This window comes from Lingula anatina, chromosome 3, assembly GCF_051362555.1.
Source record: "Lingula anatina isolate TDL-2025a chromosome 3, LinAna3.0, whole genome shotgun sequence".
Lineage (NCBI taxonomy): Eukaryota > Metazoa > Brachiopoda > Lingulata > Lingulida > Lingulidae > Lingula > Lingula anatina.
In genome coordinates this window covers 24,591,367-24,608,720 of record NC_141769.1, presented here as the reverse complement: position 1 = coordinate 24,608,720, position 17,354 = coordinate 24,591,367, and the positions used below count along the sequence as shown (strand labels likewise).

Sequence of the window (17,354 nt, the reverse complement as noted above, 5' to 3'; positions counted from 1 at the left end):
AAAACATTTATAATAATTAAATTTTATCGCAAGAAACTTAAATTTAATATCATATATATATCATCTTAAGTGCAGCCGGAATACCCTTAATTCAAGGAAATAATCATATAGTTTTCACTTTATTGCTGGAAGCTGGCCTGCACAAAAACAATCTAAATAGGAAATTATTAACTGCACAAAACCAAATCAAGTAAGCAGCCAAAGTGTTTGTGCTTTTCGGTCTAAATGTCTGTAAGCATAGTGGTAACATTACTCTGAGCACATAAAAACTTAATAGGCAGTCGTCTTTACGAATTTTAAAAGAGTTGGATTTTGAACTAAAAATTTGTTGATCTTTTCCTGTTTGTCATTTTAATTTTAACGTAGTCTACATCTAGCATTGAATGGAAGTTATTACTCTTTATTTCTTAATTTCAGGTGCAGCAGGGTCTATGAATTAAAGGAAGGAAAACTTTTCAAGAAGGGAATATCTGTGTAACACTGTACCCAAGTGAAGAAAGATTTACAGGACAATCACTGAATACGCTGTTGGATAATCTCGGTTTAATCCAAGAGAAAGACATCAACGACTTAATTTTTTGCACAAAAATATTTGAAATCCCTGCAAAAACTTACTGGTCACTTTTCATTTGGATTGCTGTGATCATAAAGTTATGCCTTGCATTGCACTTCAATCAGCCATGGCATTAAGATATTACTGAATACTTCAGAGGAGTTATAAAAGTCGCCACTTTGGGGATCATATCCTTCTCGTTATTTATTTAACTGTATGGAATGGTGGCGTTTTCCAAGAGACGGATCTACGTCAGCCAGAAGCACAACATACATCATGTTTTTCACACTAAAAGAACTGGCCTTGTGGTTTGGGATGACCACCTGCGAAATACTGACCAACTTAGTGGCCTTACTAATATTTTCCCTACTGCTGGTACTGAAGCAAGAGAATGCGGTTGATATCACATGGTGGCATGTATTTGTCCCATTATATGCAGCCGATGGAATGAATGGTTACTTTTGTGTTATTGTATTCATCAGAATGTATAAATCCATGGACATAAGGTCGGCTGCAGTGAGACTGTTATCTTCTTCAGTTGTTATCATCAATATATTTGTGACGCAGATATTACTGTGCAAAAGATTTGCTGGAGAGACTATGTTGTTATATTCAGAAATATTGTCCCCTGTGTTTATAGTGTTGATGATACTTATGGTTCGTGTTTGTCAAATTCATTGAATTTCTTAAAATATAATTAACTGTAAATTTTTGTAAATATTTAAAACTATATTAAATGTTCTCTTGGTTCACAGCAATTTTTATAAATGTTTATTTCATCTCATTACATCAATATTTGTTAAGAATTATTCATTACATAACAACATTGCATAAATTTTTCTAATGTCCAAGGTACTATAATTTTCAGTTTTTCAGTGATAATGAATTAGAAATTTTATCAATTTCATAAATAATGTAAATTTAAAATTTCTTGATATCCTGAACCCAGTCTTTATCTGCAACATAAAGCAGTCATCAATTTACATTTGATAAATTAAACAACAGTGACAGCATCAGTATTTCTCATTAAGCCATTTTGTGTATTGGATTTATTGCCAAACAGAACCAAGTACATGTATAAAGGAAAAGTGAATTTACAGGTTCTAAAATATACACATGCTATCTTTTAATTTTTTTTTCTTTGGGGAAAATAGGATTGTAATGTTCAATAAACTTTGAACTTCAAAATTTAGCAGTTGCTACTTGTAAGTTGCAATTTAATGATACATTTTACACTGAAAGATTCTGTATTTATCACAAAATATAAAAAGACTTGAGATGGTTATACGTATTAACACTGGAGATTAAAGCTGAAAGAGATCATGAGATGCTGATGAAAAGGTATATGTCATACACTGTTGTCAAAGAGCTTTTCAATTTACAGTCAAGAGCAGTGTTAGAAATTAAGGCTGGACGGTCTGCCCGGGGCTGACAACTTTCAGAACGGGCTGAGAAGTTTTCCCACCCATCAGACATTCAGTCCAGCTCCTTTTCAAGATGGCTGGACTTTCGGTCCAGCAACTTATTTTCCTAAGGGGCAAACACTGGTCAAGAGTCATCTGGATATTTCAAACTTGCCATACTGTGTATGAATTATTGAAAATTGTTAGTTGGATTAGACATTGACATTTTTTCTTTTATTGGGAATTATTATACAAGCAATACAATTTTCACTCTATGTAACCAATATTTTGTGCATATGTAATAAAAGGGATACATAAAACATTTTACATGTTTTAACCATGTAGTTAACTTTGTTTAATAATAAAACTTGGTCATGCAATAGTTAACAAGAAAAGTAGAAAATTTGTGAAATTGTTAAGTAATGATCAAGACAGAAAAAAAAATTAATATGATGTATACACAAATGCAAATTAAAAGACATCTAGTTTGTGATTAGGACAAGGTTTTATTTCTAATCTTTTACAATTCAGTTTCACGATTTGTTTCTCACTTTGTTCTACAAAAAAACCAAAATATCTTGCTTATTTTCAATATGTAAATTTTGACACATTTTGACACAACTTTGCCCACATGATAAAAAAAAAAATGTGAAACACAGCGCACATTCCTCAGCTTGTTACTAAATGTACACCAGCAAAACCATTCCACACTAAAAGCCATTATGTACCTACTTCAATTGCTGTTAAAAACCTTGATAATCATTCCATACTTTTCATAAGTTAGATAATAAGAGGATATCTTCATTAGATAAAGTTTATTATTTATCTTCTTGCTGCACCACCTGACCATTGAAAAGCAGTTGTGAGATCGTGACACAGCCTGTATTTTAATCATATCTTTTTGCCATTAATGTACTTGAGCCTGTCTCTAGGCAACCTCTCAAACATTAATAGTCCAGAAGCTCTCTCGATGGAATCAACAGGCACCTGATAGTTAAATAAATTAATATTGTCTGGAAGGGCTTGGTTAGGCATTACAAATGACTGTAAGTGGAAGTCACCTTTGTCATTTTCCATGACAATTACTTTGAAAAAATGTGTTGGAACAGCTACATTGTTTTTTCCTATCACTTCATACTTGACATAGGTTTTGCCATCTGGTTCTTTTCTAAAATGCAAAATAAATAAAAAGAGAAGTTAAATTATAATCAGAAACAACTGTGCCCAATATTATTATCAACTATTACAATTTGACAGCTTTTTTGTAGACTTAAGAATAAAATGAAAATGTGTCTAGATATTCTCTTGTGAGTTAAATTATACAAATGAATGTGTAGAAGAAAAAAATATGTCATTTCAGTTACAAGAAAAAATAAGGATTTATTTAACTTGTGCCAAACAGTCAAAGTATGAGTGTCTTTAACAGTTACCTAGGAAGATACAAAGGCCCTGTACAAACATAGACATTGGGGTGATTTTTGGTCAATTTTCTGACATAATTTTCCAACTTGTTCCATGCATCACGATTGAAACCTTTGCCAACCTGAAAAGCAATACAGACAACAATGAGCAAATGTATAAGTGGACTTTTTTATAGTTAAATTATTTTAAAACCATGATATTCCATTTTCCCCCAACATGCTTTATCATTTTGTTTGCAAAATTCACTTCTTGTACTTACTTTCTGTATCAGGAACAATCTGCACTAAATGGGAAATTTGTGATAACTGCATTAAAAATCATGTAACTCACACTGTATAATCAATTACCAAATTTACTTAAAATAACTTATATATACTTATGTTATGAAATTAGTTTTTCAAATACTTTAAGTTAAAAAAAATAAAGTGAAGAAGAGTCACCACGTGGTTGCCTGCCATCTATAATAAAGATGCATACATGTACCTGTGGGGAAATGTTACTTAAAAGAAATGTCTCTCCCATAGCTTGTAAGGAAGACCTGTGGTTCGCCGCTGCTGCCAGGTGCCCTCGATCATATCCACTGCCTTTATAATCCTCATTCCTCGCCCTGTGATAGGGGTGAAAACTTTCATCTTCCACAAACTCACAATGTTTCCTGTCGACGTATTCACTGTACGCAACATTTTCCGGAGTCAGGTGCTCAAAGACCCAATTCGCGGTGCGATTTCGACGGTCGTAGGAGATTACGTAGTCCTTGAGAGTGCGGACGTTGTCAAGCCCAGGAAAACCGAATCGCATTATTTGAGAAACCCTGTTATTTCCAGTCGGTGCATCCCCCTTCGCAAAAATTTCTTGTCGAATCGGAGTGACTGGTACCTGGAGTTCTGTGTTGACTTTTGCTTCGGCTACTGGCAGTGAAAAATAATGCAGGGGTTCATTGCATGATGCACAGCTATCATGGCACCGTGTTCCGTAGATCTTCCCAAGAAAACTTCCAATTCCCAGACACGACAAAGAAGATGCTACCGTGGCCCAGCGTATTTTGGACATGTCAGTAAAAATGCTTAAAAATAGCGTTGATATCACTTGAGTTAGCAAATTCGATACCTACTGTTGGGATTCGATGCTATATAAATCTGTACGTGGTTGTTGGATAAGCGACTGCCACCAACATGGGGGAATTACCATTTGGGGATTCCGAGTCTCGTTTCAGAAACTGTCCTCGTTTTCAATCAGTTATATTTGACGCAATTTAAGTAAAATATATGTAAAGATTCGTCAAATTGTCGCTATTTAAGGCCACTGAATATGCGTATAAATGAGCGGTTAAATGTATATGGCATAAAATCTTTGCGACAGATTAATAAAAAAGATATGTAGATGGGACTATCTTGGTTAGCGCCATCTAAGGACATCAAAATTATAGATGGCGTCAACAAGTAGAGGGTAAGTTGAACACAATCTCTCATGAAAACTGCGCTTTTCATCCGTGAAAAATAGGAATGTTTCAGGAAAACACTTAGAAAATCAAAGTGTATTCCACATGCAATTATATTGGTGCATTTGGTTCTTAAGTTAGAAATACTGGTAAATCGACTGAAGGATGGAATTATGACAACCTGTCTAAATGAAACAATGGGAATTTTCAGACGAAGGCCGAACAGTGACGTTTATGTAATTTTAGTTGTTGGTGCGGTGTTGCAGGAAATGTTTCATACCTGCATTGTTTTTAACGATGTATTCAGTACGCCTTTATACAAAAGAAAGGGATATCTGTTTTAAGATTGAAAACTCTCTGTTTTTATCTTTTTTTTATGCAGCAGTCCTGTAAAAGCCACCGTGTGACTGAAAAAAAAAAAAAAAAACGGACAATTTAGATGTATAAGTTACTTCCTGGTTTTGTCAAAATAAGCATTTTATAATTCATTATAACCAGTGGTGATTTTATTTCTTAAAGTGTTTCCCAAGACCACCCATTTATGATTATTTAACATATTTTGAATAGTGATACCCTGAGATTTTTATATTGTGTGCCTGCTTAGTAGAGTAAAACTTAATTATGTTAATTTTTCTTTACATTCTTGACAGTAAATCAGATAGGCCTAATTTTAACAGATGCGATCAGAAATATATCTATGTATTTTTTTTTATCTATTGGATTCATTTGTGAAAAGCAACAGAACAATAAAGAAGTCTATCACTCCCCTCTCCTTCTCTTAAAAAGTAATTACTGACATGATTGAGGCACACGCCAAACTCTATCCAATGACCTGACATTAGGACAATGATTTTTTAAGGAAGTTTATAGCCTATTGTATCACAAGGGACAGATTTACATATCAGTTAATGGGAGATTTCATCAGTCACTGAATGATTTTATTATAAAATAGCATTTTAAATTAAGGATTATTTGTCTGATCTTTGTCATATTATTACTGCTGGGAGGCCAAAAAAATTTTTTTTTTTCGAGATCAGTAATATAAAAACATAAGGTTATCAAAATAGAGGTACACAAGGGGGTATTTGTATATATATCATTTTGACTCTTTCTTATAAATATTGTTGAGTGCATATATAAAAGCATATATATTTTAATTTGAAGTAAGAGTCAAAATATTAGGACTGACATAAATGTTTATCTGGGTTGGGGTGTGGGTTCCTGTTGCCTCTGCTCTACCTTAGTCCTCTGTTTGCATTAATGGTGGCATTGATATATTTTAAAATAGTAAAAATTCACTGTACTGGTATCAGTAGCAGACTTTTAACTGATATGAAAGTAGAACACTTACTAGTACTAGTACCAGTTTTAATAGTTTGTTGACAGTATCTGTCCAAATTAGTCATGTTACTGGTAGTGAATCTATATTATTCTACTGACATTCATGCTGCCTAATGATCATATATATATGCTTTTATAATATAAAAATATCTTCCAGTGCTAATGTGACCTGCCCCAGTCACCCAGATGCTATCCTGGTGGAGGACTACCATGCTGGGGACATGATCTGCCCTGAATGTGGACTGGTTGTGGGAGACAGGTAGGTTATGGTTGTGGTTGTGGAAGACAGGTTGGTTGTGGGAAACAGGTAGGTTGTGGTTGTGGGAGACAGGTTAGTTGTTGTGGGAGAGTCAGGGAGACAGATGGGTCACAGATGACAAACTAGATGACTACTTGGGGATTGGGGGTGGGGGAGGTGCGTAAAATCTATTGCGTTGGCATATGACAGGTAGATAATGGTTGAGGAAGACAGGTAGGTTGTGGGAAACAGGTTGTGGTTGTATGAGACAGGTAGGTTGTGGTTGTCAGGTAGGTTGAGGTTGCAGAAAACATATAGGTTGTGGGAGACAGGTAGGTTGTGGTTGTGGAGAAAAAGGTAGGTTACAGATAGACTACTAGTTAATATTTGTCAATACTATATTAAAAACTATTCTCTTGAGAAGTTATTGTAACACTCTATTCCATTGCCTCACCACACTTTTTGATTTGGTACATGCTCTCCTAATCATTTGCCAAGCTTTCAGTCTTGGCATCAGTGGTTGAACATGTAATGATGATTTTTCCTGTAAGGTGTAAATGGGTTCAAAACAACCAGGATATAATTTTTAATGTCGTCAGAAGGCTATTATGATGATAATAATAAAATAAATATGATGCATTTGAATGCATTGTAAGAAAATGTAAAGAGCCCACAAACACAAATTATATATTATAATTAGTAGCTGAAATTGGATGTTGAGTCAAGTGTGACCTATTTTCTTTTGTTGAAGGATTTCACAGTATAATGTTATTTGATCAAGATATTGATTGTATTCCCATTTTGAGAAAAAGCATGATAAAAGATGTCTAATCAGATAGAAGCAATGTATAAAATGCACCAATTTGACAATACTGTCTTTATTTGGGAGACCTGCATTGAAATGTATGGTGGTGAGTATGCCCATGCAAATAGCAAAACTGCGAAATTTCACTGGTGCTTCATATACTGGTAAAACTGTGACAGTAGAGAAGTTGTGAAGGCATGGTATTTAACATGTTTTAATACATATTCTGTATGTAGAAAAAGACTCTGGATATATTGGTCTATATCATAAATTATTTGCTTGGTAGATGTAGATAAGAATGAAAAAAGGGAATGAATGAAAGGTTTGCATTTTTATTTGATGAAGGTAGTACTGTTGTAAACTATTCTTCATGTTAATTTGTTTTTGAAGAACCTGAATGTTAAATAATAAAATAAACAAAGAGATACAATGCCATTTTTTCACACATACTAGTACATCTGTATTTCAGTCTGTAATTTATCCAGTGTTTGTTATGGTGGAGCTTTGTTTAGTTATTCATGATTTGAGTTGAACATAATAATATTCTGTGATATGGCCCTATAATCTCAAACCATACAGATCACATCATTGATTTAATACTTTTCACTGCTAAAGTTTTTCATTTTGAATTCCCAAATTTAAATATGAAACTTCATTTCTCATTTAAATGTAAAACTGCATTTTTTATGTACAGACACAGATGTGTCTGTACATATAGCCATCATCTGTGTCTGTCGTCGTCGCCGTCGTCGTCGCCGTGCACTTTTACCGATAACACGATAAGTGGAAAACCATTTTACCTTTTGACTTGAAACTTGCAGAACTGATGAATATTCATAATACGCAGGTCAAGTTCGAAAATCAGCATGATCGGGTCACTTTTAGGGAATTTATGCTGTTTTTTCACTTTTTTCAGCATATATGCAGCACCGATAACACGATAAGTGGAAAACCATTTTACCTTTTGACTTGAAACTTACAGAACTGATGAATATTCATAATACACAGGTCAAGTTCGAAAATCAGCATGATCGGGTCACTTTTGTGGAATTTATGCTGTTTTTTCACTTTTTTCAGCATATATGCAGCACCGATAACACGATAAGTGGAAAACCATTTTACCTTTTGACTTGAAACTTACAGAACTGATGAATATTCATAATACACAGGTCAAGTTCGAAAATCAGCATGATCGGGTCACTTTTAGGGAATTTATGCTGTTTTTTCACTTTTTTCAGCATATATGCAGCACCGATAACACGATAAGTGGAAAACCATTTTACCTTTTGACTTGAAACTTACAGAACTGATGAATATTCATAATACGCAGGTCAAGTTCGAAAATCAGCATGATTGGGCCATTTTTAGGGAATTTATGCTGTTTTTTCACTATTTTCAATATAAATACAACACTGATAACACAATATAAGAAAAACGGATTGGCCAATTGTAATTATACTCACAGGAGTGGTCAATCTTACTAAAACGCAGGTTGAGTTTGAAAATCAGCATAATCGGGCCATTATTTTAGAAGTTATACTGTTTTTCACATTTCCTCAAATTCAATTATTAGGCATGTTAACAGTCTCATTATTTAACTAATAAGATGCCTAAAAGTGTTTGTTTGATATTTCCTGCATCTTTACAACATTGTTAGTTGATTATGTAAAAAACATGGTAAACTTGTTATCATGTATTGTGTAACAAAGTGTCAAAAATGGAAATAAACTCATATCATTGCAGTTTGTCAGATTCAATCATCTACTATGTTCAGAATCTCAGAATGGAGGAAATTGGACATTTAACACTGTTCTATTGATACTTTTCCCATCTCATCAATTTTCTTAGTTGGTCATATAAAATGGCAGTAAAATGTTTATTTTGTTTTATGTTAAAAAAGTGTTAAAAATGGAAATAAACCCATTTCAGAACAGTGCTGACTTGTTTACATTTTGGCATTTTCAAGGCGTGACTTTGAAGTTCCATGGGCCTGAAGACCTTTGCTAGTCACATTTTCTGAATATCTGTGATACTAATATTTTATAATTAAAAATTGATGGTCATTAAGCTGTTAAACATTATGTAATATTGCATCAAAATTTGAAGAAACCCCTATTTTGGGCACTGCTTCCATGATGACCATTTAAGGAAAATCATGTCACTTACTGTTCTCAAACTTACAGGAAAGAAACATGGGACTAAAATACAGCTTCAGTAGGCAATGCAGTCTGTTTGGTATTTTTATTTATTTATTTATTTATTTTTTTGGCAGTTTAACAGTTTTTTGTGAAAATTTAGTTTTTCACATATTGGCATTTTCAAGGTGTGACTTTAAAGTTCCATGATCTTGAAGACTTTTGCTTGTCACATTTTCTGAATGTCCATGTTACTAATATTTTATTAATAACATTTGATTGTCATTATGCTGTTAAACATTATGTAATGTTGCATCAAAATTTGAAGAAACCCCTATTTTGGGCACTGCTCCTATGATGACCATTTAAGGGAAATCATGTCACTTACTGTTCTCAAACTTACAGGAAAGAAACATGGGTCTAACATACAGCTTCAATTGGCAACACAGTCTGTTTGGTAAATTTTTCTGGCAATTTAACAGTTTTTTGTGAAAATTTAATTTTTCACTTATTTGCATCTTTATTTTCTGTTCTTTGTCTGTACATTTGACAGCTTTGCTGCCTTGTTTTTTCATTTAAATATTGAGATTGAAAATATCTTGAGTATGATACAAGAATGTGTGGTATAACAAATATTTATGTTTCTTTTTAGACTTGTGAAGATTCTTTTGTCTATAGCTATTTATATTAGTTTGATCTTACCATCCAATATTTCATCTGCTTGCAGTCAGATTTCGTCAGGGAATGAGGTTGTGACAGGTATGACAACCTGTCACCCCCTCTGGTGTGCTATTTGGTCAGATCCCCCCCCCCTTGCCTGCCCCTCCCTTATGAGTGGTAGGTAGAGGTTGGGTAGCTCAGTCCCATCATTCCGATTCAACTTGGCCCCATGTAAGCGGATGTTAATTGCTTCAAGAACTTTCCGGTGTAGATCTCGTGGCTCTCTTTCCAAGATTATTATGTCTTCTATGGTTGTTGATGTTATACAATGCCCTGTCTGTTCCCTGTCAGGTGTGTGGAGAGAAATACATCGGAGAGACAGGACGTTCCTTAACTGAAAGAATCGCTGAACATCAAAAATCGATCAAAAAACATGATAAAAAATCTGCCCTCAGCCAACACCAGGAACAGACAGGGCATTGTATAACATCAACAACCATAGAAGACATAATAATCTTGGAAAGAGAGCCACGAGATCTACACCGGAAAGTTCTTGAAGCAATTAACATCCGCTTACATGGGGCCAAGTTGAATCGGAATGATGGGACTGAGCTACCCAACCTCTACCTACCACTCCTAAGGGAGGGGCAGGCAAGGGGGGGGGGGGATCTGACCAAATAGCACACCAGAGGGGGTGACAGGTTGTCATACCTGTCACAACCTCATTCCCTGACGAAATCTGACTGCAAGCAGATGAAATATTGGATGGTAAGATCAAACTAATATAAATAGCTATAGACAAAAGAATCTTCACAAGTCTATTATAATAACATAGCTAATGAAACTGTTCTACACTATGTTTCTTTTTGTTTTCTATTTCTTTTTCATAGAGTTGTTGATGTGGGTTCAGAATGGAGAACATTTAGCAACGAGAAAGATTCCAAAGATGCTTCTCGTGTTGGTGGACCAGAGGTGTGATACTTTATGAATATAATTTTACAAATATAAAAACAGTTGCCAAAAGAAAGTATTCTATATAAAAATATAATTATTTTTAAGAGCCCCCTTGCATTTTTTTACAGTTTTATATGAAATATTAACAGCACAATGTTTTCAAAAGGCCCCTGAGTTTTATATGAAGTATTAGCAGTACATTGTAGAGGTGGTAGTCATGTTAATTAATACCAACACTTTAGCATGTTTCATTTGCACATGCTGGCTTAACATATATAAACCTTTTAACCACTAATGGATATGTTACTTTCAGAATACATTGCTTGGAGGCAGTGATCTCTTTACAGAAATTACCTACACAGGAGGAGAGGCCAGTGTTGATGACCAAGGGAGACCCACTTACAAAAACAGAAAAACGGTAAATAAATTAATAAGTTTAAGTAATTTGCAAGGATAGCTTTAACTCATGTTCTTTTTGTTTTGAAAAAGTGTACCTGTACAGAAGTAAAGATTGCTGTCACGAATTTATAACACTCAATGCTACAGGTAATTAAAAAAACTGTACATTTAACATCAGGTAATGTTGGTACAGCAGGTGCAATTTAACTGTGAGCATTTTCATGCCAGGAATTTCTTATCTAAAGGACACTTTCCTAAAAAAAAAAAAACATTTTAGTCTAAATGATAATATAGAGCCAAACTCCAAATAGTTCTGTGTGCAGAGAAATTGTTCAATCGTGATTAATATCCGCATTGTATGTTTTTGCAGATGAGCAGCTCCGATAGAACTTTACTGAATTCCTTTAGAGAGATTTCCCAGATGGCAGACAGGTTAAATCTGCCAAGGATGATAGTAGTGAGTATACTCGGCTTTCACTTTTGTAATGTATTCTTATCCAATACAAAAGTGTAATAATTAATAAATATGTTTAAAGATTGGAGACTGTTAATCCTGTCTTGAAGGTTTTATGGAGCACACTTGATTTTCACTAAAACGTTTTGGGTACGTGAACATAAGTTTGAAAAGTTCCTTGGCTTTTTGTAAGCAAAAAAAATTGACAATATGCCACACAAAGTTTTTTTTTTTTACTATGGCCTTAAATTTGTCTGTGACAGGCATTGAATGGTGGTGTGCTGGTTTTTTAAGGCACATCTTACATGTTAGAACTTAATACAGTTGACCAAAAAAGTGATTTTCCTGAAAAATTCCAACACTATTTCTTATCACCAAGGTACACAGTATCCAAAACTGCTGACAAAATTATGATCTGTAAACTTATATTGGAGTTCAAAGTTTCAAATGTTTTAGCCAATCTTATAATGTGTTAATTTCACTCATTGTGTAAAAAATATAATTTAACATTCGAAAAACCTTTTTTTAATAGGAATTTCCCCAACAAATTTAAATAGGATGTACCTTATTAATAAGGGAACATGTTTAAAATTTACAGGGAATTGTGGGGATAGGGGACTGTAGAAAGTTCAAATGTGTAGTGTGTATCTAAAATACAAAATGATATTTATCTTTTTTTAACTGATGTGAATTTTGTGTTTCTTATAGGACAGAGCTAACACACTGTTCAAGCAAGTTCATGACAGCAAATCACTGAAGGGAAAAAGTAATGATGCCATTTCCTCTGCATGTCTGTACATTGCCTGTAGACAGGAAGGTGTACCCCGCACTTTCAAAGGTCAGATTTCAATTTTTTTTCTTATTTTAAGGACTCGATATTGTTAGCTTCATATGAAGAAAAATGCACACATAGTTTTTAAAGAGTTAAGCTGCTGTAGATCAACAGCTGAGTGTATTTTTATGCTCAGATGGCATATCAGTCATATATAATTAGTAGTAATATCAGTTACCAGTTTAAATGCTTATCTCTGAACTGATAACAGTGACTATTTGAAGGCATAGTTGTAATACCCATTTCAGTTATATAAGCTGTATGAATAATATATTACGTAATGGGTGACCAATGTTATTAGTTGATAAAATAGTCTTGTGATCCTCTTAGGAACGAAAATCTGAAACACTGAAAATATGTAGAACAAATTATTATAAGATTATAAAATTGAATATCACAGTCGATATTGATTTAAATGTTCCAAATTTTTAACGTCATTTTTTTTTTTTTCGTTTCAGAAATATGCGCTGTTTCTAAAATCTCTAAGAAAGAAATCGGAAGAACATTTAAAGCAATTGTGAAGAATCTGGAGACAGATGTTTCCACCATAACCTCTGGGGATTTTATGGTAAATATTTTATTAACCTGACACAGCTGAATAAGGAATACTACCTCTTTTGGCTCTGTGGTTCAATACACATTATACATTCCAGATTTGCTGTGTATTTCTTTTAATATTTTGTTTAAACTTGGTAACCAACAATGCAATGTTGTCATACTCACTTGATACAGACACATTGCACAGATGTATGATTCTTTTGAAAACTGTATGTAATGATAGTGATTTTTATATTACAGTCACTGGGGTAGCGCTGGCACTTGCCAATTTAGCCAAATGCTAAAACTGACTTAAATTGGCTAAACAAAAAGGACTTGATTTGATGAATTTTAGTCAACCTAAAACCATTTTCATAACAAATTGACAAAAAAGTGATGATTTGGCTAAGCGGAAAAAATTTCTAGCGCTATCCCTGAGTCAATAATTTCACTTTTAGATATACTGGTTATTTACTTTCTCCTGATGCCAGCATATGAGATTTGAACAGATTGTTATAAATGTTTAATATAATTGGAGAAAATGGAAAATTTTGATCACATTGCACCCTCAGATAATTAATAACTTATAAAACCTTCATTTTTGTTCTAGTCCCGTTTTTGTTCCAATCTTGGTTTACCAAGTTCAGTCCAGAAGGCAGCCACATATATAGCTAAGAAAGCAGTGGAACTGGATTTGGTGTCAGGGTAGGTGATACATCAACAAAGATACAGCCAATAACAATGATGTTTTTTTAATGTTAACATGCTCATTACTTGTGTGTGAAGAAGATTTGTTGTGTACATTAACAATAGAAGTTGTAGACTAATGACCAATATTGAAGCTGTCAGGAAATGGCTATATTTGATAGAGTACCGAGGGAATTATGTTACTAATTTTGCTTTATTTAAGGTAATGGTAATGGTTTTGTTAATGGTACTTAGATTATCATATTGTCCCATTCCCCTGTAAGAGTTTACCTGAATGAGTAATCCTGTTATACCATGTGGGTTTGACTTACAGGAGAAGTCCAATCTCTATAGCTGCTGCTGCCATCTATATGGCCTCACAAGCATCAGAGGACAAGAAAAGCCAAAAAGGTGAGTTGTCTGTGATATGCTGTGAGTAGGGCCCTGTTTCACTGAAGAATGCAAGCCCCAAAAGGTGGTCTTAACTTTTGAGACTAAAATTTCAGTCTGCTTTGACATAAATCAGTTGTACTCCTTTTGTATTAAAGGTGTAAAAAAACTGACAATTGAAGTATAGAAGTACATTTAACTTGCACATGTTTATATTAAATGCAGAACATGCTCAGGGAGGGAAAAAGATGTACATGTAGATCTGCAAATAACAAATGTAAAAACAGTTTATTCTCCTAATGATGACCAACACGTCATTTGGAAGAAATCTTTTGAAATAAAAGTGGCCAGCACTTAGTCATTCAAATTCCCCCTTACTCCATACACATATTTTGATTATCTCTGATCAAGCAGATTGTATTTTCACAGACATATAACGTGTAAGTTGCTTTTTACATGACAATACGTTTAAATCTGGTCCTTTTTTTCAGAGATTATTAATGATAAAACAGTGAGTGTCAAAGGGTATTCCTTTGATTGGCAAGAAATTTAATTTAGTATATTATTTTTGTATTCATCTAAGTGAGGATGTTACTTTGGTATTTCATGTAGTATGATTAATATTTATTATTGTAATAATTCCAGAAATTGGAGACATTGCCGGTGTTGCCGAGGTGACAATCAGGCAGTCTTACAAGTTAATGTATCCTAAGGCAGTGCAGCTGTTCCCAGAGGATTACAAGTTTGCCACCTCAATCGATCAATTACCTGCTCAATAGACTTTCATCTGAAATATATTTGTATTTGTAACTGTTTTCACTCTGGGAATCTGTGTTAATGAATTTTGATTAATTTTTTTTATATAATAATGTCATAAAACATATTGGACGCACCGTAAGCTTACGATCTGACCTATGTCATTTTTCTTTGTTTTAAAACCTTTATATGGTCTTTCAGTTATATCTATATCTTCTGACTTCACTGGTTGAAATGGGTGCCTAACTATACTATCGTCTACCAGCACAGTAAGACGACTTTCCTTGTTTGTCATGATTGACATCATGCATTCTCTCACCTCTTAATATAGAGCTGTTACCTATTTGTGTTGATTTATATACACAAGTCATCGAATATTCCAGTGTGAGTGTGCATTAAATAATAATAATTATTATTTTTTTATTTTTGCACATGTAAACTTCTAAATTTTTGTAAGATGGCATATTAAAAATTGAAACAGTTTGTTTAAGTAGCCTGGTAGATATTTCGTAAAAAAAAAGCACTTAATAGGAAATACATGCTAAGACCAGCTGTTGTACATATCAATGTATAGTGGGGATTAAGGTTTGGTTATTTTTATTGCATGAACAAAATGCCTGTTATCAATATCGCACCCTGTATGTGTACCCTGTGTGACAGGAATGGTAGTCCTAGAAATGGAAATCCGGGGTCCCATATGATAAATATTGGTTAGTGTCAGTCGGAGTATTGGGGTTAGTATATGGGACCTGTACAAAGTAATGGGAAGTGGACTGCGGTTCCAAGCATTCTACCATTCCTGTTGACACCTGCATCCAGCTTATGTTGAGGGTTTGTAATTTGCACAGTTCTTTTGAATCAAATTAGGTAAAGGGTAGACGTTTCAGCAGACTGAATTTCTTACCTTTTATCAAAATCATCTGCTAGAATCTGGAGTTCAGGGATATCGGATAGCTTAAAGCAAAAAAAGAGCCTTCAAGATGAGAATCACAAACCAAAATGCTTTTCATCTGAGGCACATATTGTATTGCATTTCAAGCACTTATATGCATTTCAATCCTTTTTTGCATCAACCGTGAACACAAGTAGTTGGAATGCTCATCATTGTGTCATGTTCAATAAATAGGACAAAGACAATAATGACCTTTTTAAAACCCGAAATTTATAAGTCAAAGTGATTTCATGAAATCTGCTTCCGGTGTCAGTTTCTTCACCATTTGCCGAAAAGCTTGAAACCGATGGATTTCGCTATTTATCGTAATGCAAATTTGTTGTCAGGAGTGGTGATATTGAACCATTTCTATTTTACCAAAGAGTAATAAACATTTTGGAAATCTTGGTTAAGAAGTCTCGTTTAAAAGCTTGACAGTCACATTCTAAGTGAGGGTGCCATGAACAAAGTGAAAATGGCATTCTCACGCGAGATGAATACACTGCGATAACGACACGACTTATTTATTCGGAGAAATTGATTTTTTACTTTATTATACAACATAATAGGAAATAGTATCCGTACGTTTTTACATCGTGCTCCAACAGTAGAAATTTGTATGCATTTGTTATACAGCATGGTCTTTCTATAAGAGTTTGCTGAAATAAAACGGTGAAAATAATTGCTCGTTATAATATACACGGCTTGCACTAACGGCGTGAAGTAGCGTTAATGAAAGTTAATCTAATGAAATAGTTAAAAAAAGATTCTTCCCAGTAAAATCAAGCCACATATGCAAACAGAGAGGTTCGATTTGCTTTGATCTTGACCGTTATGACCATGTAATTAATTCAACCTCTTTAAGAAATGAAAGCCAGACTGATCCTCGAACCCAAAGAAACGAGTTGATTCATTTTCTTGTGGATAAACATTTTTATATCCTTTCTTTTTAAAAAGGCGGCTAGATATGTGCTTCGCTGAGAGGCTCACATCTTATGGCATTTTTATGCTCAGTGATTGCCATCTTTTGCCCTCCACTTTTGTTTACACCCCCTCCCCTCCATTATATTTTGTTTATATTATTCCTTTCACAATAATAAACTTAGGTCATTTTAATAATTGGCAATGTTCATAGGTATTCCCTGTGTTTTGTTATACATGTACGTGTTCGAGCAAGAACATCTTCGGTAAACCTTTGAGCAAATGGGTCGCATAGATAATTATTCGCATGGAGATAAATATTGAATAGTTCGCCGAGAAAACTTATAATGACGATGGACTCTTTTTAAAAGTCTCCATAGCTAGTTTATGTTAATTAATTTTACATATTTCAAATAACTCTTTGCGACTTACCATCGAAAACGTGTTGCTAATGAATGGCATGTTGATATAATTCTTTTACTGGTGTTTATTGACGAA

At 33.9% G+C, this 17,354-nt stretch overlaps 3 protein-coding genes across 3 annotated transcripts; 2 read left to right on the top strand and 1 right to left on the bottom strand.

Annotated features, from left to right (window-relative positions):
- The first annotated feature begins 33 nt into the window (after window positions 1-33).
- Window positions 34-2,293, top strand: LOC147763111 (transmembrane protein 203-like). The gene is made up of 2 exons (XM_087009645.1): window positions 34-190; window positions 418-2,293. The coding sequence occupies exon 2, from the start codon at window positions 770-772 to the stop codon at window positions 1,232-1,234; it is 465 nt and encodes a 154-aa protein (XP_086865771.1). The 5' UTR covers window positions 34-190; window positions 418-769; the 3' UTR covers window positions 1,235-2,293.
- Window positions 2,294-2,472: 179 nt separating this feature from the next.
- Window positions 2,473-4,574, bottom strand: LOC106171507 (endonuclease G, mitochondrial). Its single transcript, XM_013551892.2, has 3 exons — window positions 3,862-4,574; window positions 3,387-3,499; window positions 2,473-3,124 (listed from the first exon to the last, which is right to left on the bottom strand). Exons 1-3 carry the CDS (start codon window positions 4,426-4,428, stop codon window positions 2,848-2,850), a joined length of 957 nt encoding a protein of 318 aa, XP_013407346.2. The 5' UTR covers window positions 4,429-4,574; the 3' UTR covers window positions 2,473-2,847.
- A 64-nt stretch (window positions 4,575-4,638) lies between these two features.
- On the top strand, window positions 4,639-16,615 carry LOC106173487 (transcription initiation factor IIB-like). The gene is made up of 10 exons (XM_087009644.1): window positions 4,639-4,824; window positions 6,315-6,416; window positions 10,886-10,967; window positions 11,263-11,367; window positions 11,719-11,805; window positions 12,511-12,640; window positions 13,093-13,202; window positions 13,782-13,876; window positions 14,193-14,269; window positions 14,894-16,615. Exons 1-10 carry the CDS (start codon window positions 4,805-4,807, stop codon window positions 15,025-15,027), a joined length of 942 nt encoding a protein of 313 aa, XP_086865770.1. The 5' UTR covers window positions 4,639-4,804; the 3' UTR covers window positions 15,028-16,615.
- The last annotated feature ends 739 nt before the right edge of the window (window positions 16,616-17,354 follow it).

What these genes read in the sequence shown, in the direction of transcription:
- LOC106173487 (XM_087009644.1), top strand. Translation starts at nt 4,805, where the DNA reads ATGGCGTCAACAAGTAGAGG. An exon ending in ATCTGCCAAGGATGATAGTA is followed by an intron (nt 11,806 to 12,510) that starts GTGAGTATACTC and finishes TGTTTCTTATAG; the next exon opens with GACAGAGCTAACACACTGTT. An exon ending in GGACAAGAAAAGCCAAAAAG is followed by an intron (nt 14,270 to 14,893) that starts GTGAGTTGTCTG and finishes TAATAATTCCAG; the next exon opens with AAATTGGAGACATTGCCGGT.
- LOC147763111 (XM_087009645.1), top strand. Translation starts at nt 770, where the DNA reads ATGGAATGGTGGCGTTTTCCAAGAGACGGATCTACGTCAGCCAGAAGC.
- LOC106171507 (XM_013551892.2), bottom strand. Translation starts at nt 4,428, where the DNA reads ATGTCCAAAATACGCTGGGCCACGGTAGCATCTTCTTTGTCGTGTCTG. An exon ending in TAAGTAACATTTCCCCACAG is followed by an intron (nt 3,500 to 3,861) that starts GTACATGTATGC and finishes ATTGCTTTTCAG; the next exon opens with GTTGGCAAAGGTTTCAATCG. An exon ending in GGGCCTTTGTATCTTCCTAG is followed by an intron (nt 3,125 to 3,386) that starts GTAACTGTTAAA and finishes TTTGCATTTTAG; the next exon opens with AAAAGAACCAGATGGCAAAA.